The sequence below is a fragment of the Mus caroli genome, unplaced genomic scaffold (genome assembly GCF_978045245.1).
Source record: "Mus caroli unplaced genomic scaffold, Mus_caroli_1 scaffold_2, whole genome shotgun sequence".
Taxonomy (NCBI): Eukaryota; Metazoa; Chordata; class Mammalia; order Rodentia; family Muridae; genus Mus; species Mus caroli.
This window is the reverse complement of record NW_028227257.1, coordinates 23,102,837-23,122,500: the sequence shown is the minus strand read 5'-3', so window position 1 is coordinate 23,122,500 and position 19,664 is coordinate 23,102,837. Positions and strand designations below refer to the sequence as shown.

At 50.8% G+C, this 19,664-nt stretch overlaps 1 protein-coding gene across 13 annotated transcripts in view; it reads left to right on the top strand.

Moving 5' to 3' along the window:
* Epb41l1 (erythrocyte membrane protein band 4.1 like 1) overlaps positions 1-19,664 on the top strand; it is a 122,406-nt gene that overhangs the window by 62,626 nt on the left and 40,116 nt on the right. For all 13 annotated transcript variants that reach the window (XM_085832884.1, XM_085832879.1, XM_085832874.1 and 10 more), the window contains 5 exons: positions 10,419-10,609; positions 11,471-11,635; positions 12,429-12,533; positions 13,049-13,091; positions 16,159-16,234. In XM_085832884.1, coding sequence (XP_085689010.1) covers positions 10,433-10,609; positions 11,471-11,635; positions 12,429-12,533; positions 13,049-13,091; positions 16,159-16,234 — 566 coding nt within the window. In that variant the 5' untranslated portion in view covers positions 10,419-10,432. The remainder of the gene's footprint in view (positions 1-10,418; positions 10,610-11,470; positions 11,636-12,428; positions 12,534-13,048; positions 13,092-16,158; positions 16,235-19,664) is intronic.

The window sequence follows — 19,664 nt, the reverse complement described above, 5'->3', positions numbered from 1 at the left end:
TCCGTCTGACCACGGGCACCTCTGCTCCACAGGTACCTGCTGTATTTTGAGTGCTGTGCCAGGGTGAGCAGGGATATGTGGCTCTTGATTGTCTCATTCTCACTAAATGCCTTTGCCGCAAGGGGCACTGTTTCCATCTTACCTGCTCACATGGGCTTCCAGAGAGGCTAACTAATGTGTCCAAGGTTGCCCAGCCCGTGGACTCACGTGACCTCAGCTCTGGCTTCGTTTTCAGAACTGCTATTCTCTGTGCTCCTTCAACCAACTACCACTTATTGGTGAGATCCAAGCAAAATAATAATTCTGGAAGAATAGTCTAGTGGGGCATTAAGATAATCCCAGCACGCAGGAAGCTGTATCAGGGTACAGGTCAAGGACAGTTTCAGCTCCATATTGAGACCTTGACTCAGACAAATCAACCAAATAAAAACAAGAATCCTTTAAACTGTAGAGTGCCCTGCATGTGTGTGTGAGAACTGATACAACTGTGATTATTTCTACGTTCAGGGCAACAGTAGTGTTGGCTCCGTGGTTTACAGCAAGTTAGAGGTCATGGGATGTAGCAGGATTGAGGGAGAACAATCCCTGGGCTTCCAGCCAGTGGACCTGGGTCTAGTCCTGGCTGCACTCAAGCTGACTAGCTGTGTGATGTCAGCTACCTGATCCAGCTCGGAGTAAACCCTCCACCTTAGATGGCAGCTGGGACAGACGGGTGAGGTATAGCCCTGAAAGGCTTTCAGACTACTATGACAAAGGAGGTCTTGGCTGCCTCCTGCAGTTGTTAGCGTGGTCCAAGTGGGAGGTATCTTTCCTCTTTGATGTCCTTACTCTGCAGATCAAGGCTGTCCTGTGGTCCCTGTCCCACACCAGCAAAATCCCTCTGCGGCTCCTCAGTAGCCTATGAGACTTGTAGACAGAAAGCCAGTGCTGGCAGGTGGTGGCCTCATTCATTGTCTTGTTTGATTTTATGTAATGCCTGTGGATACTGCAGGCCTTTGACAAATTGTCATCCCCCAGTGCCACGTCCATACCTGAGCACCCACCTGTAAGGATGACTGGAGGCTCAGATCCTTTTAGACCACGTGGGCCTGGCTCAGAAAGAGCTCAGTCTGTACCATCCTGTCGATTCATTCACAGTATGGCCAGAGGAAGCCGGTGCTCAGCCTTGGGGAAATCCCTGTGGGATGGAGCCCTGCTTCCAGAAGAGAGAGAAAGCCTCCTTAGGTGTCGCTTCTGGTGTTTTCTTTGCTGACCTCTCAAGCGGTACATGTTCATAGCGGGAACAATGCACGCACAGAGACAAAAACTACAAGTCCTGCGTTTCCTTCTCAGAGGGAATGTGAGTGTTAATGTGTTGGTCTTTGAACAAAGGTAAGGATGCTGAATGTCTCTCTGGAGCACTAACTGTGGGGCTTAAAAGCTCACAGAAACGTAAGATCGAGGTGTCCTCGCCATTTTACAAATGGAGAAGTTGAGTTACTGAGGAAGGATTTTAGAGATTTCCTGAAGGTGTCCTGCTGTATCATCTAACCCGTGAGGGACTGTGCTGCCTCTTCCCAGATCCCATGTCAAGTCCTCCTACCCCAACCCCACCCCCGCTGCGTGCCAGGGGCAGGGGCAGGGGCAGGGGCAGGGGCAGGGGCAGGGGCAGGGGCAGGGGCAGGGGCAGGGGCAGGGGCAGGGGCAGGGGCAGGGGCAGGGGCAGGGGCAGGGGCAGGGGCAGGGGCAGGGGCAGGGGCAGGGGCAGGGGCTGGAGCTGGAGCTGGAGCTGGAGCTGGAGCTGGAGCTGGAGCTGGACTCTGGCTGGGGAGCAGGATTCCTTCAGCTAAGGATGTGCTGGTGCACAGGCAAGGAGAGTTAAGGGAGCCCACGGGCAGTGGTTGAGGCACCCATGCTGGCAAGGACAGAAACTGGTTTCAGTCCCCAGACCATGAGCCAAAGGAGGGAGCAGGGTTACCTGAGCTCCACAGTAGCTTGAGCAGGACAGAGAGCTGAAGAGTTATTACCACTTCCCATAGAGAGGAAACTGGGAAGGCAGCTGACCACTGTGTCTCTCCTCCCTTCCAGCCAAACCCTTCCTCCAGAATTTGCAGGTGTGGGAGCTTGAGGGGACAGTTCAGAGGGCTAACCTCCTGCTTCATGCATACATACTATGGATCTGGAAGTACAGATGGGCCTACCAACCCAGTAGGCATTGTTGCCAGGGGTGGGAGAGATATGTCCTCTTGATCTCCCAAAAAGAAAGAAGTCTTGTTTGTTGAAAACATCTGCCCGGAATCTCTTGGTACTTATGTTGTCTCCGGCCCCTCTGACCCCCTTTCTTAAACCCTTCCCTCTCTCCCAATTCCCTTCCTGTCTCCTTCACGTCCCTCCTCTCCCTTCCTCCACCCTCCTTCCTACTGCTGCTCTACTCCTGAATCTGAGTCCCCTGGAACACCTGGGCAAACATCTTTGGTGTCATCAATGCCTAGGATTTAGAAGAGACCACCTCACCATCTAGTGCGTGACTGCTCATGAGCACTTCTCCTCTGACGGCAGAGTCCTGGCAGTATCTGTTATTCTCGTGGTATTACTCCAGTGTGGGAGGCACATGAGGAAACAGAGAAGTGACTTGCCTGGACGCTCCTCAGGTAGGAAGTGGTAGCATTGAGAGGAAAACCAGTGGTCCAGATTCTAAATGCGGCTCCTCCTAGTGGATTTGCGTCTCAGTGTTGAGAGGTCCGGCCTTTGCCAGCTTCACCCCTGCACAGTTTAGCCTCCATTGCGCTCCCCCGGCCTGAGGATGTTGAAATGCCTGTATAGTAGGAGCGCCTTTGAGATCATAGCAATCTGGCCCAGCGTCACATCCTTGTGAAAGTCAGTTTCTTGGCAGCTGTGGGCTCTCATCGATTTGGTAAGGAGGATAGTAGCAGGAGATTGGTTTTAAAATCCGATGATTTGGGCCTGATAAATCAGAGGAGAGGCTGCCTGGCTAGGAGCCGGAGGGCTCCTGAGGTGACTGCAGCCTGGAAATCCTGGCTCTGGTACCTGGTCTGATCTTAGGTGGGAATCCTGGCCCTGGTACCAACTGTCTGTCTGATCTCGGGTGGGAATCCTGGCCCTGGTACCGACTGTCTGTCTGTCTGATCTCGGGTAGGTTACTTAATCTTTCTGCTTCGTTCTTCCCATTTGGCACGTGGAGATCCCAAGAGTACCTATTACAGGCTCCTGTAGAGATTAACTGTGATGACTCCATAGATCAATACCTGGCACATAGCAAACTGTGAGTGTTTACTTTGTACAATATTAATTTTTTCTTAGAGTTTTGTTTTGAGGTAGTCTCATTCTATAGCCTAGGCTAGTCTTGAACTTCATATCTTCCTGCCTCAACCTCCTGAGCCCTGAGATTGTAGACACGAGTTACCACTCAGGGCTCTGTCTGACTTAGAGGTAGAGTCTCGAGGTTGTCCAGACTGGTCTTGAACTTGTTTTACCATACACCTTGCTCAATGTTTATAGTAATTTATCAAAAATTGCTTGAAGGCCTGGCAGTGATGATGAATGAGACTGAAACCTCCATAGAGTTCATATTCCAGAGGAGAATAGAAATAAGTTAGTCAGGCAGTGAATGTAAGCTCAGCTGTGATGATGTCTCAAAAAAAAAAAAAACCCACTGGAAAAACAGACAGACGAAAGTACTTGAATTCACACTAGCACAAACAAGTTGGCATGCTGTCACAATGGGAAGTTAGGGAGAGGGGCCCATGTTAGAAAGGGTAGACAAAGGTGAAAGTTGTCATACCAGGAGAGGGGACAGAGTCACAGCTCATGGACAGGGAAGACAAAGTCCTGATGCAGGGTCAAGCCTGCACAGTTGAAGCACAGGGAGAGGCTGTAAGGGACAGGCTTACGTAGGAGGAGGCAGTGCTCGCTGGCAGGGGTAGAGGCAGATGCTGGAAAGATGGGCAGAGGCCACTACAGTGTAGTAGGGAGGGTGTGCCTTATTTTGATGGGAAGTCATTAGAGATGTTTTGGGGTTTGATATGTTGCCCAAGCTGGCCTTGAATTAAGGGCCTCCTGCCTCAGCCTCCCGAGGGCTTTGATTACAGGCCTGTGCAGCCACATACCACTGGAGGTTATAATAAGATTGCTGTGGTTGCTCTTGGAGAATCAATCCTAGGAATGACTTCGGGGAGGGAGACCCTGGATCAAGCAGGCTTGGACCCAGGTGGTAGCTAGGGGAGCTGAGAAATGAACATGGTATCTGATGACTGGATGCTGACTTGCTCACCCCAACCCTGGTTCGAAGGTTAACCAGATGTCAGCTGATTCATTTTAAAGATCTGGTCCAGCTGCCAGGCCATGACTCAGTCTCCCTGCAGGCCGTCCAGATGGGAAGCTTAGAGGACTCGAAGGCTGCTGAGTGGCCCTGCGGAGCCCCAGATGCTGACATCCTGCCCAGCCAGCCCTAGCCCAAGCCACACAGGGCCCCTCTCTCCAGGCAGTGGTGGCATGGGCGCCGTTCACACTGACATTCTGGCTGACCTTTCTCTTCTCTAATCCTGTGTATTTGCCCTCCTCCTATGTCGGTGCCACCAGCCTGGCCCTGCCGGCTGGCCTTTGTCTTGTGGAGCCTTCTCTTCCTGCCTGTGTTTTAAGCAGACATGTCTGCACTCCTGGTCTGAGTGTTCACTGCTGTGCCAGGACGGGGTCTGTAATGATGGGAAGTCTTTAGCCTGGGCCTGACCACATCGGTGCTCCCTGATGGGAGTCCTGTCCTTCCTTCTGTATCAGTTCCTGACACTTGTGACTCTCGAGAGGCTGCCTTGCAGGACCCCGGCTCCTGCTGCTCTCCTGCTAGGCTGCGAGGAGCTTCCTTGCTATGTTTCTTGAGGAGTAAGAGCATCGTGGACTGGCCCTTTGCCCACAGGCTGACTCAGCCCAAGTGCCTCCTCTTTCTAAATGTTTCAACTCCGTTCCTGCCCCTACCCTAGAAGCCTGCTTTGGGTAAAAAGACCACATTGTGGATCAGCAGGTACCCAGACTCGTGTGCAAGGCTAAAACATACCCTGGAGGACCTAAATCCCTGCAGTGAGCTCCATGGGAACCAGCACATGGTTCCCCCAAGGGCCCTGACTGTACGCGGTCTGGCCTGGCCACCTAGCAGCTCTCGCAGTGTGTGCTGGCCTGAGCCTGAGCAAGAACCACGTCCACGTGACATAGCCTGCTGTGTCAGAAGCCACAGTCTACTTCTTGGCTCCCTTTCTATGGCCTGGTGAGAGACAATGCTGTTATCCTTGGGCTTGTCAAAGAAAGAGTCTTATTATACATTTTTAAAATGTTATTTTTATTTTTAATTAATACAGTTTTAAAATAATAGGCTTAAACAGGGTTTATTGAGCTCCTTCTCTTCCTGTTATCCGAAGCCATGAGCATCTGAAAAAAAATTCCTTCTTAACATCTAGGGTTTATGTACGTGGATTTAGTTGTTTATTTGAGGCCAGGTCTTACTGTGCGCTCACTATGTAATACAGGCTGGCCTCGAACTCATAGCGAGCCTCTCCCACAGCTAGGAGAGCAGGCATGAGCTCTCTTTCATACCTGGCTAGACTCAAGTTTTAAGGCGATTGTGTAAAGATCTGGGCCCTGCCATGGTAGGGGACATGGTGGTGCATACCTTTCTATCCCAGCACTTGGGAGGCAGAGGCAGGTTGGTTTCCGTGAATTCCAGGACAGCCTGGTCTACAAAGCAAGTTGTGGGCCAACCAGATGTAGAAGGAGATGGAGGTGGAGGTGGGCAGAAAAGAGAAGGAAAGAAACAGAGGGAACCCAGGAGTATCATCGTCTTATATCACCAGTCCGTGGCATGGTGGCATGTCCTTGGGACGGCGGGGGAAGAAGATCAGTTGAAGCCAGGTGTTTGACTCAAGCCTGTTCTGTTCTGATACTTGGAGATAACGTAGCTGATACTCTGCTAAGATGTCCCTTGTAGATACCACTTGACTTTCCAGGATGTGGTGTCCTGACAAGCCTGCTCGCCGTAAGCTGAAATGAATGCATGCTTCATTATTGCCATTTTATTAGTAATATCCTATAGACAGTCAGGACTTCCCAAAGAGACACAGTGGAAGCACAGAACTAGAAGTAAGAAATCCTATTCTCAGAGAGCATGGCAAAGGATGCTGGATTGTATTCTTGAGTATATTTGTTTTAAGAGTTAGGAACTACCTACCAAGGACCTTGGAGTGAAAGTGAACCAGTCTGATTTGGCGTGGAGATTGCTCTGCTATTCAGGAAAAAAATAACAACCCCAAAATATTGTACTGAAATTTAAAATCCCCAAAAGTGGTGTGCCTGAGTTTTCAAATATAGAAGCCTCAGGATTTTAATGAGTTTATTTGTACAGAAGGTGGTCTAGGTGATTTTAATATGCAGTCTTGGAACATACCCACCAAAGGAAATATAATTGCTGCTCATATATGGAGAAATGGGAATGTTGTGATGATTGGAACAAGAATAAGTGGCTGACACATGTGGAAAATGTAGGACGGGAGCAGAATGTTTTCGTGGAAGTCACACAGGGCTTTTGTTTGTCTTTGGTGACCTAAGAGATTCCACCCTGTCTTCTATAGGTCCATTCTTATCCCCACACCAACATTACATATTACCACAATGGTATCTGTTGAGTACTGTTCAGTTCTATTTTCCAGTAGATGTGACCCTTAGCCCTGGAAGGAACACCACAGTGGTCAGAGCACAGTGGTGAAAGGCCAAGGGGGAAAGCCAACATGGAATCAGGACAGATGACACTTGCCAGAAACGTGCAGGGAGAGGAAGGTTCCTTGAGGCTGGAAGGGTGTGTGGATGCTTTGGCGGGGAGACAGCTGGGAAAGGCTTCTTGGAAGCAGGAAGATTTAAGCCACATATTCAGGAAAGGATGTGGAGTAGGCAGAGCACTTGAAGATGCAGGCTGTGCCGCACACACCGTGAACCTCAGCATGTATCTAGGAGCAAGGCAATTCCCTTGTTTACCTTGTGCAGGCCGTTATGTAAGGAGACGGTTGAAGATTCATGGGGAGTGCTGAGACGGATGTAATGAGAGAGTCCAAATAAAGGAGTTTGAAATTTTAATGCAGGAAATGATGAGCTGTCAGATTTCAGCTGGAAGGTGGGGATGGGACCAGTCTAGGCAAGCTGAAGTGTTTCTATTCCTGGGCTGAAGCTTTGAATGCTGGCAGCTCTTCTTCTTTTAATGGGGGCTGTGGGGTCCTCAGCATTTATTTACCTAGCTGTTCATATTTTAATGCTTTTATTAGCATATATTAAGTTACACAGTGACAGGTTTTCCGGTTTCACATTGTCATGAGGATCTGTATGTTTACTAAGATGGGGTCATGAGGATCTGTATGTTTACTAAGATGGGGTCCGATGTGTGGATCCTTTGGATTTGCTCAAATGCTTGCTGTGAATTTTGCATGCATTTCTCCTTCTTTCGAGAGGATACGCCTGTATCTATGCATCCAGGCCCCTGCCCATGGCCTCACTGGAGCTCCTTGGAGTTCCCTCTGGGCCTGAGCTCTTTCTTCTGTGAGGAGGTTATCTTGGGCTTTTTGCTGGGGGTAGCCGAGTGCAGAGGAGAGAAGATGGGCCTGCCATTCAGATCCGGAGAGCTAGGCCACAAGTGGGGAGGAGAGCAGACTGAAGAAGCTAAGGGACACGTTTTTGAAGATGTGACTCAAGTCTTACCTGTGACAGAAGTGGGGTAGAGCATTTCTCAAGTGGTGTCCAGTTTAGCTGTAGCACTGGCTTACCAGAGGATCTGCAGGAGAATTTGGAATAGTCACTTAAAATTTCTCTCCTAGCTATTTCCAGGAAGCTACAGGTTGAGGAAAGAGTTCCAAGAGTCTGGGCTGAAGCCAAACAGAGGACCCAGGAAGGGGATTTGTGGATGAACCCCCATACCCCAGGGGCTGCCTGGACACCAGGCTCATGTAAATTCTGCTTGCCACAGCCCAAAGTGTCTACATGTATGCTGTAGGATTTTTAAAATAATATAAAGTATTTGTTTTATGACATGTATATTTGCTCCCCCTCCCCTCTGTGTGTGTGTGTTGGTGATGGTGTAGGCTTTAAGAGGGAACTGGATGCCCTCCCTCCCACCCTGCAGCTGGAGTTCCAGGTCGTTCTGAGCTTCCTGGGGTGGGTGCTGGGAATTGAACTTCGGTCCTTTGCAAGAACAGCAGGTGCTCTTAACCACTGGGCTCTCTCTCCACCCATCCATCTTTGGATGTTTTTAAACACAAAACTATGTAAAGAGCTTTTACCCATTGACCACCACCAGACAAGGACTGGCAACCCTCAGGGCTGAAGGAAGGATGGTCCTGGGCTCAGCAGGCAGGACTGTGACTCTGCATGGGCTTGAACTCCCTCAGAGCAGCTGTTGTGTTTGTTGTGCGTGCCGGAGTTTGTCTTTATGGAACTGGCTTGAAGTTGCCTCCCTGCTCCTTAAGATCAGAGTAAAGGCGGGAAGAGAGCAACCCTGAGTGAATCAGTGCGGCCCCGCCCTCCTCCTCCCCATCTGGCTGTTCAACAGCAGCAATGGGGACGTGCAGGCCTCCTGCTTCAGCTCGAAAGGACTTCCATGTGGGCTCTGTGGGTGGAGGACACCAGTGATCTCTTCATGGCCCTGGGCTCACCTGTGGTCTGCCTAGTACCTTTTGCTTTGGGCCTGTCCGGTGCCCATGGGAATGCAGAGAGGCCTACGCCAGGCCCTGGGTTTGAGGCCCTGGAATCCACCCCCACCCCCTCCACACATTTGAATACATAAATAAATTAAAAGTTTTGTTTAATGTGGTTTGGTCCTGATTTTTTTTTAAGACAGGTCTCATTTTGTAGCCTAGGCTGCCCTCAAACTTGTGATAATCCTCCTGCCTCAGCTTCCCAAGTGCTGATGATATAGGTGTGAGAGCCCCCCACTCCTGGCATAGATAAATAAATAGAAGTGTGAGCCCTGGAGCATGTGGGTGGGTGTTGCATGCCTGCCTCTCAGAGGCTTTTCATGGTGGAGGGTTGAGGATAAGTCCCCCCCCCCCCCAGGTCTTGTGTGAGTGTTGCTCATATACAATGATACAGGGGACTTAGACCTGCCCAGTTCTCTTACTCTGGGTGTGGTCGGGAAAGGGGTGCTTTTGGCTTTAAAACAAAACAGCCTTACAAGGTAATATACTTCTTGTGCATATTCACGAGTTGGTTGTGATGGCACCTACCTGTAATCTCAGCTGGGGGGGGGGGGCTGAGACTGAAGGATCAAGACTTCAAGCTTCAGGTGCTGGGTTAGCTCAGTGGATAAAGGTGCGTTTAGCACAGGTTGGATCCCTAGAACCAATCATGGAAGAGAGAACCAAGTTTCTCTGCATGAGTGCATGTGCATACAAGCCACAACAACAACAATAAAAAATTTTAAAAATACTTTAGTGCAGCATGGACTACATAGTGAGTTCAAGGCTAGCTCGGTATGCTGAGATCTTGTCTCAAAACCAAAAAAGAACCAAGTAATTCCAAGGCGTCTGGAGTATGACTGAAGCTTCCCTCTCATCCCATCTCATCCCTCAGGTCGTTTAATGTTCCTAACTTCTCTTCATGGTGGCAAATCTCGTTTATAATCCTTACAACATGAATAAAACATGAAGCTGTGCCGCTGAGGTTGCTGTCTGTTGGAGCTGGCTAATTCCATTCTGGACAGCACCTTCATGGCCTTGTCTGGCATCTCATTTAATGTTGCAGAGGGGAAATCTGTCCCAGAGATGTCCCCCAAGTCCCTCAGCTTGGGGATGAGTCCCAGAGAGGTGAGGTGGTACATGCGTGGCAGACAGCCTGAGCCCTGCTACCCTGGCCACTCCCATGGGAAGCAAGGAATGTTTTCTACTGGTGCCTACCTGTGTTGATCCAGGGGGCACCATCTTGACAGTATTCTGTGAAGCTGGGGCTGGTGTGTGCGTGTGTGTGTGTGTGTGTGTGTGTGTGTGTGTGTGTGTGTGTGTTAGAGTTACTGCAGCTTGGGAAGTGAGGGAGCTGCCTAAACTCACGCACATAGGTCGGGAATCCAGGGCTTTCTCAGTTTGTGTTCAGTGTCCTACATCCGCTGAGGGGCTGTTATAGTCTAGGTGTAGTGGGACAGTCAGCCCGTCCAGGGCCTTGCTGGCATCTGGTGCAGAGCGCAGGACCCTAGAGATTCCCTTATCATCCTTAGGAAGGGTCTGGACACACAGGGAAGGAGGCCCTCACACTCTTATTCTTCCTTGTCCCTCTGTCCCTCTGTCTCCCACCCCTGCCTTCTCTCTGGTTCTCTGTCCCCACATCGCATGCGAGTGGTTCCTGCCCCCTTGTTGTCACATTATCATCCTTCCCCCTGTCACGTGCTCTCCTTCATTCCGATGCAGGCGTGCTGGTCACCATGACAACAGAGACAGGCCCAGATTCTGAGGTGAAGAAGGCTCAGGAGGAGACTCCACAGCAGCCCGAGGCTGCCGCAGCTGTGACCACCCCGGTGACCCCCGCGGGCCACAGCCACCCAGAGACCAATTCCAATGAGAAGCATCTGACCCAGCAGGACACGAGGCCTGCTGAACAGGTGTGTACTGGGCCTGGGACATCCGTCTTCCCTCCCCACTAGTCCTCCTAGTCCGGGTCTTAGGGTCCTGGTATATTTCTTCAGCTGGAAAGGAAGGCTGCAGATGCGTTCATGACCTGTTACACACTGAATTCTGGGCTGGGGCATGCTGGCCATTTTATATTTAATTCCCCAGTCCCAAGAGGGGAGGTTTCATCTCCCCCATTTTATGCTGAGAAGATCTGTGGCTTAGTGCAGTGAATCCTGCACCTAAAGCCACATACAAAGCCAGAGGTGGAGGTGAGAGCCAGAACACAGTCCTTTCCACGTTCGCCTCCTGCCCTCTGCTCAAGCTTGGCAAACCCAGCAAGACCTTGACAAAACTCATCCCCCGAGAACTACAGAAGCCTGAGGGAGGGGCTCACTGAGCCCTCCTCTTAAGACTCCCTAATTCGTAACAGACACAGGGAGGCAAGGACTTAGCCATACTCACGGAGGGAGCCAGCTCTTCCCTTCCTTGTGATCACCACAGCTCCCGTCTTACGTTAGACCTAGTGACAGGTAAGGTGGGAGCGACCAGACAGATGTCCTGATGAGTCACTCACTGTTCTAGGGAGAGGGACAAGGCAGGTCTCTGGGCTGCGTCTATCCGCAGCGGCTGTCCACGGTAGCAGTAGCCTGCAGGAAAACACAAACTCACATGAGCTGAGGCTCACGTGGAAACCTCAAATCCCTACCATTATACACCAACCCGTTTACAAACCCTGGTCACCCTGAGGGTCTTAGAAGGTGGCATGTCTTATTTTAGGGGCATCTTGGTCTCAACCACCCCTTTACTCCTGTTTCAAGTCCTCTGACTTCTTTCCTTGCTTGGCCCCACAGAGCCTGGATATGGACGATAAGGATTACAGTGAGGCCGATGGCCTGTCGGAGAGGACCACGCCCAGTAAGGCCCAGAAGTCACCCCAGAAGATTGCCAAGAAGTTCAAGAGTGCCATATGCCGCGTCACCCTGCTCGATGCTTCTGAGTACGAGTGTGAAGTGGAGGTAGGGGACGCCCAGCGCCATATGCCTTGCCCCAGGCCGGCTGGCCCCAGCGCCATATGCCCTGCCCCAGGCCGGCTGGCCCCAGTACCATACGCCCTGCCCCAGGCTGGCTGGCCCCAGCGCCAGGCTAGCTCCTGTGTGTCCTGAGTCCAAGCCAAACCACAGGAGGACCCACTGTGATGTCCGGAGTGATGGCTTGGCCTGGTACTCCCTGGTACAGATGGTGACTCCCAAGGTCCAGAAAGGGTCATTACTATTGTAGACCAAATTAAGACTCAGCACGGACTGGCATCAGGAAAAGGTGTCTCGGGGTGTCCGTGCCTTGGTAAAAATGTCCCCATTTAAGGACTGATATGCAGTCCTTAAGGACTGATATGCAGTTGACCACAAAATAATCCCACTGTGATTCCGAGTTCCACTCTATCTCCTGCAACACCTACTCCCATCCCCTGGCTCTGGCTTGCATCTTTTGAGGGCATCTTCTCTTTTTCTCCCACAAGTCATAGAACTTTGGTTTTCAGCTGCTTCTCTTGGTTTCTGTTAAGCAGAAATCTCCAGCATGCTTTCAGGCAGGTCCATGGTCTAGGAAGACCCTGGCAGGGCTTGTAAGAGAGACCTAGATGCAGTGGGCATTATAGACCCAGAGCGTGGAGCCTGTGGCAGGAGTGCTGAGGTCCTGCCCTGCTGAGGGGAGGCTTGTGGGAACTCTTCCTGTGTGCATTGGGACCTGGGTCAGCTCCCAGCCCCAACAACAAGTCCACCGGCCTCACAAAAACTCTTCTTTCTCCCGCAGAAGCACGGCCGCGGCCAGGTGCTGTTTGACCTGGTCTGTGAACACCTTAACCTCCTGGAGAAGGACTACTTCGGTCTGACCTTCTGTGATGCTGACAGCCAGAAGGTGCCCAGCTGGGGAGGCAGGGTGTGGCGGGTGGGCAGGGAGGATTCTGTAGTCCTGACCATAGCCTCCAGCTTCCCCCAGACTTTCAGTAGGCATCTCCTGTTTCTAAGTTAGCAGCCCTAACCGCTCACAGGTCTCTGGCCCCTGCCCCTAAGTCTTTTCTAAGGAATTCCCTAATGTGTAGTGGGAGAGCTATGATGTAGATGCAAGGGCTCCCTGAGTAACAGAGCGGTCCCTATCCAGTGTCTTCTTCCCACCCGAGGGGTGCTGCCTGGCTTTCCTGCTAGTTACAGCCATGATACTTGGTCACTGTGGCCATCTCAGAGCAAGCCCAGTACCATGTCCAAACCCTGCTAGGAATCCAGGCCTCATTCCCTAGTGCCAGGTAACTGGATCCAGGCAAGGATGTCCCCATGAGAGTCTGTGGCTGGCTACTTCTGGATAGTCGACTCTCCTAGTTCCACCCTGCCCACTCCTGCATCTTCCTTCTAAAGGACAGATCTATTCTCTTCCAGAATTGGCTGGACCCCTCCAAGGAAATCAAGAAGCAGATCCGGAGTGAGTGTTTGCTTGTGGTTGGTGTGTGAGGATGGGTGGGCAGGGCCTGGCTCCAATGCTCCCACCGACTTTGGGATGTGCTCCTGGGTCTCCTCTGCCATTCATGGCTGGTCTAAGGGAAGGCAGTACAGGAATGATGTAGAATTACCTTAGAGGTTACAAGTCTAAGGCCCAGAGAATAGAAGCAACGGTGAGAGCCACACAGCAGATTAGTAAAGAAACCGTAAATGCGTCCAGGAAATCAGCCCTGCAGAGTCTTCCAGAGAAAGGGGACAAACAGATGACCTGGATACAGTTAGCCTCCTGTCCAGGGACTGTGGAGTAACTAACAGCCCTCAACTCAGGTCCAGAGAGTGGCAGCTACTTACACAAGGTCACAGAGCCAAGTGCTGGCTCAGCCCATCTTGAGCCCTGGGTTTGTCTTGTTCTCGTTTCAATGCCTCTGGAGGAGGGAGATGAGCAGGTTGGCAGCCTGTCTTTTCTGGCCCCAAGAGAAGGAGCGTGTTGGGAAGGGTGAGAAGGCTTTCAAATAGTGGAGGGAGGAGGTGGGTAGCCTTAACAAATGGACCTGCAGTAGGTGGAGACCTGGGGCCTCCATCCCAGGCCCCACACCTTGGATATGCTTGGCCTCTTCAGGGTTGGACTCCCTGGTCTCCTGGCTGAGAAGCTGTAGCTGAGTCTGTTGCTATGACAGCAGGTAGCTGGCCCTTGGAAGCCAGCTGACTCTACAGGAGGGGACTTGAGGAGATTTTCCTGTAGATTCCTGACAGTTGGAGACAAAGAGGCAGGCACATAGGCAAAGCATGTTTCTGTAGGTCAGCAGGCTTTTAGGTCTGAATTTTAGGTTGTCTTCTAGTAGTGCCAGCCCTGCTGGGAGGCCAGCCTTTCATGCTTTGAAAGAATTGGAACGGATGCAGGCAGCCAAGTGTGTAGAGTTAATAAAGACTAGTAGCCTGGAAAAGAGAGGCAGGCCGGCCCAGTGATAGTGCCCTAGGGTCACTGCCCAGAGCAAGCCTGGAGGTCCTGCCCACCTGTCTTGACATATGGGCATGGTCCTGTGACAGCTCAAGCCACGGTCTTCTCACCCTGTAGCCTCCATCCTTAGAAGTGCTTACTCTAGAGGACAGGGGAATTGCCTTAATAGGTAAAGTGCTTGCTGCTTAAGCTTGCTGCCCCAAGCTCAGATTCTCAGCCCTGGGGTAAAGCCAGTAGGGCCACACACATTTGTAACATGGTGGGTTCCAGGGCCTGCTGTCCAGCCAGTCTAGCCACAGTGACAAGCTGCGAGGTCAGTGAGGAAGTAGTATCAGAGAATTAGGTGGAAGTGGGTGAACCAGCACTCATGCAATGCAAGGGGCACTAACGGAGTCTGTGTCTAAGGAAAAGAGGGAGGACTTAAGGGTGAGAGGGAGGTGTGTAGGCTGTGACGGGGAGTGGGGATGCATGTGATCAAGATACATTGTGCATTTGTATGACCCTGTCAAGAGTAAGTAGTGCTGGAGAGACAGGTCAGTGGTTAAAAGCACTTGCTGCTCTTGCACAGGACCTGGGGAAGCTGCCCAGCACAAACCAGCTGTAACTCTAGTTCCAGGGGGGAAATCTGGCGCCCTCTTCTGGCATCTGCAGGCACTGCATGCACATGGCACACTTGATACACAGGCAAAACTCTTATGTGTCGAATAAAAACCAAATAAATCTTTAAAAATAATAATAGCGAGATAGAAAGGTAGACAAAGGAAGACACCCTACATCAACCTCTGGTCTCCATAATACATGAACAAGGTCAACACACACACACACACACACACACACCCCTCCTCTATTAGAGCTATGCCTCTGTGCCCATCTCTGAAATGGGCCACCTACTCAACCCAGTCCTGTCTTTTGGTTCCCCGGGGGAGCAGTTTTGCCTCCTTTCTGTAGCTGGTCACTTCCCCTCACCCTTGATGGTGGTGGCTTCATGAGCCCTGGTAGCCAGGGCTTCTGAGATAGCTATCCTTCCCTCAAGCCTCGCTGCCTGTCACCTAAGACACCTTGAGCCATGCCTCTAGGGTCTGCTTCTTCTCAGCAAGTGGACTAGCCCTTCTGGCTTCAGTTGGAGTGACAGGAAAGTGACACACACTTAGACATGACCAGGCATAGCTGCCGTTTGCATCTGGACACGGTGCTTGAATGTGAGTTCTAGCTCAGTGCCCATTTCTTGCATCTCAGAACTGTTCTGTGTCTCAGTCTCCTCACTGTAAAGTGCGGTGGTGATAGCAGAGCTTTGGGCTTGCTCTGAGGATGAAATGAAGTGTCATATATACGACAGATACAGCAGCACCTGCCCGGGTACACTCAGTGTGCACTGGCTCTGTACTCTTTGCTGTCATTGCTGTCCTTCCTGAGTCACAGCCTGTGTCCCTGGAGGCCTTTTCTAAGGAGTCTTTGTGACTGAGCTCTGGGGTCAGGTGACCAGAGTTTGGAAACCTGCTCTCTGTAACCAATTAGCTGACTGGTCTTTAAAATCTTTGTCTGTGGAAAGGAAGCAGAGGTGGGAAGGCAGCTTCCCGGCAGAGTACTTGCCTGGCAGGCTCAAGGACCTGGTTCGGTCCTGAGTGCTGAAAAGAAAACCTGCAGCAAAACAGAACAGCAACATCCAATCAGCAAAAAACGCACTCCTAGGGTGATGATGTTGCCTGGGTCTCCATGTTCTCATCTGCTAACCGTGCTTTGGTGAAGGGTTTTCTTTTTATCTTCTTTCCCATTATTAGCGTGCACACACACACACACACACACACACACACACACACACACACGAAGGGCGGAGGATGCTCCAGGAGTTTCTCCTTTCACTGTGGGCTCCGGAGACTGAACTCAGGACATCAAGCCTGTGTAACAGGCACTTTTCCCCAACTGAGCCACCTCACTGGCCTACTCCCAAGTCTGTTAGCCTAGGCCTCAGTCTCCCTGTCTATCAAATGGGAATGATGTTCCAGGAGCAGGAAATCCATGAGAGATTGCTCACAGGCTGGGGCATCTGGACGTTGATGAGGCCTCTCTGATGTCTCCCGCCTTTCCCTCTTAGGTAGCCCCTGGAGCTTTGCCTTTACAGTCAAGTTCTACCCTCCTGACCCAGCTCAGCTGACAGAAGACATCACAAGGTGAGGACTGTGAGGAGAGGGGTAGGGTGCTGGTCCTGTGGAACCGTGAGCCGGGCCAGGCTTGCTGGCCCCGGGAGACAAAGGCTGTCTGTGCTAGAGTAGCAAATGCAGAGGCCTTTCCCAGCCAGAGCATCTCAAGAAAGCAGAGAATATGAGGAAGACAGGACCACAGCCCGGTCTGTGGGAGCTGCCCTCACCTCAGAGATGGTGTTGGAGGGGTCCCCGGGATCCATGTGCCTTTAGAAGGACAGATGTATCTAAATGCCGTGTGACTGACAGAATGGTTCATCAGATAAAGGCTCTTGTCCACAAGCCTGACACCTTGAGTCCAGTCCGTGGAAGCCATAAGAAAAGCAACTCCAAAGCCATCAACTAAGATGGTTGCTGTCAGGCTCTGAGAACTTTCTAACCTGTGGGGACTGGGCCTGAAAGCTGAGTGAAGTTAAACATTGTAGATATTTATGTTTTAAAAGCCATCCATTTTAAATCTTGACAGCCAATATGAACTTTTTGTAAATCCAGTGGGAACCCTCCCTGGGCCAGGCGACCTGGAAGGTCTGATGTTCTGGGTTGAACACCAGTGTGTGTGTTGAGAAGGAGGGGTGACAGGCTTGGCGTGTGACAGTTAGATGTCCTCTTGTGCAGATCAGGCATGTGGAGGTGAGAGGGAACATGCGAGCCCCGTGGAGGCTGCCTCGGAGACTGCGGTGAGCTTGGGCCACAGAGGTTCAAGTGGCCTGAGAATTGGCAGTGGGGATCGAGCGTCCCTCTGGGTGGAGCATGCATGGGCTCACCCTACCTCTGGAAAGCAGGACAGGGAGAAGCCCCCTGTCTTTACGTCCTGTCAGAGACAGGGCCTCATCACATGATGTCTTGGTCTGGCACCATTCACACCTTGGGCCTTGCACTCCCAAAGTAAACGGAGGACTTGGAGCTTTTCGCAGGGGGAGGAGCTGCTAAGCTGCCCTGGCTCACTCCCACTGGGCCCTCTTCTTTCCTCTCTTTTTTCTTTTGTTGGGGTACTAGGGATTGGACCTAGGGCCTTGTGCATTTTAGACAAGCACTATATACAAGCTATATCTTCAGCCCTCTTTTTATTAAAAATATTTATTATTTTATTTTAATAAAATAATAAATTATATTAGTATTATTTTAATAAAATAATAAATTAATTATTTTAGTATTATCTTACTAATACTTAGGTGTCTGTGTGAGGTGTGTGTAGGTGCCTGTAAAGGCTAGAAGTAGGTGTCAGATCTCCTGGGTCTAACATTTCAGGCAATTGTGAATGACCCTGCATGGGTTATGGGAACAGAGCACAGGTCCTCTGGAGCAGCAGTGTATACTCCTAACCTCTGAGCACCTTCCCAGTGCCACTTCTTAAGACATTCTGAAACAGTCTCAGTAAGCTTCCTGGGCTGGCTTTGAACTTCTGATCCTCTTGCCTTAGCCTCCTTAGCCTGAAGTTCTAGGCCTGTACCACCAGGCCTGGATAACGGGTCCACTGTTAAAGGCTCATACCCACTGGCTAGACAGTATACCAGTTTCAAGATGCTGCCTCTGGCCTTGGGAGAGACAACAGATGTTTCTGAAATAGAGCAGGTCCCAGGCCTTGGCCTCATTAGCCCCTCTCTGAGCCCCAAGATCAGCTTGGAGCCAAGGTGACAGCAGCCATATCCTTAATGCATAGCTTTAGGCCAGCACAGCTACCAGAATGTGTCTTTTTTGTGCCAGACCCTAGGCTTGGGGCTTCCGGGGACACCAGGAGGAAGGTGAGCCCTGTCCAGCACAGATGGCTCCATCCAGAAGGCAGGGCTGTAGGAGCAGCTGACTTAGTCAAAAATAGTGAGGCCCCAAATAAACTGGTCAAAATGACAAATTGACTGAAACGAAGGATTGGCCAGAGCCTTGTCAATGGTCTTTGAATTTTTAGACTCTTGAACAAATGTCACAGGCCTATGCTGGACTCCCGTGGAGTGTGAGCCACTGCAGATCCCGGGCCTCTGCACACACTGACGCTGCCTGTGACCGTCACTGGCTTTGGTTCTGACTTTGAAACAATGTCACAGAACCCTGAGTATTATACTAAGTCAAAGTGACTTTGAAGGAAGAGACTTGGGCAGTTAGTGAAAACCTGACAAAACTCAGTAGGAAATGGCAAGGAGACATCCCCGGCTGAAGGAGCAGCAGCCCACGCCTTACCTCAGTGAACAGTAACTGTGGAAATAGTTACAAAATGGCTTAGACGGTAAAACCATCAACTGTGAATGTAGGCCACAAAAGTCTCAGCCTGGTGGCTGGAAATGTTTCCTTAGACCAACTTGGTTAGTAAACAATTCCCTTAGGGCTGGAGGCAGAAGAAAGTTTGAGGAAAGGGCCAGCAAGATGGTTCAGTGGTAAAGGTGCTTGCCACCAAGTCTGATGACCCGAGTTCGATCCCCAGGACCCCATGTGTTAGGAGAGAATCTTCTCCCAGAGTTGTCCTCTGGCCTCTGCACACTCTGTGACATGCACATGACTCCTTCCCTCCATATACCCCCCTCTCTCACTGAGTCAATGTAGAAAAAAGCGTTTTTAACAGGTCCTCCTGGGCTGTGGGGTGTGGTACAGAGGCTATGTACACTTGGAGAGTTGGGAGTGTTAACGTGGAGACCTCTCTTAAGGTATGACACCACATATGACCTAAAGCTCTGGAACCAGGTATAGCATTTGGTCCTATTTGCATATTAAATATTAATATTCATATTAAAATAGCCATCAGTTAAAGCCATGCCCATTGCTGTGTTCACTGACCAGAAATGTCTAGAACACCATGTGAATGACTGATGGCCTCGGAGAGGGGACTGGAAATGGCCCTCAACAGGAAACGCAGAGACACCACTAAAGTTTCCTCCCCTCCCCCCACCTGAAAAAAAATATTAACTTGCAAGGGTGGGGGATGTAGCTCTGTTGGTAGAGTGCTTGCCTAGCTTGCAGGGAGCCTTAGGTTCTGTCCCCAGCACCGCATAAGCCTGTGTGGGGGTACATGCCTGTCATCCTGTCACTTGGAAGACTGAGTCTGAGGCCAGGTTCAGTTAAGTAGCGATACCCTTTAAATAGAAAACACAGAACATAATTGATTTCATAATTAAAACTACATAACATCCTGGCATAGTGGTACATGGCTATAACCCCAGCACATACAAGGTGGAGGCAGGAGGATTCATATTGAAGAACAGCCTGGGCTGTATAATGAGTTCCAGGCCAACCTGAGACCCTCGAAACCAACTAATTGTGCTAGGGAGATGGTTCAGTGGGTAAAGTTCTTACACACAAGTGTGTGGAACCGAGCTTGAGTCCCCAGAACCAGTGTGAAAGGGCAGCTGTGGTAATGTGTGTCTGTAATCCTGTGCCCCTGTGGTAAGATGGGAGGTAGAGACAGCACATGCTA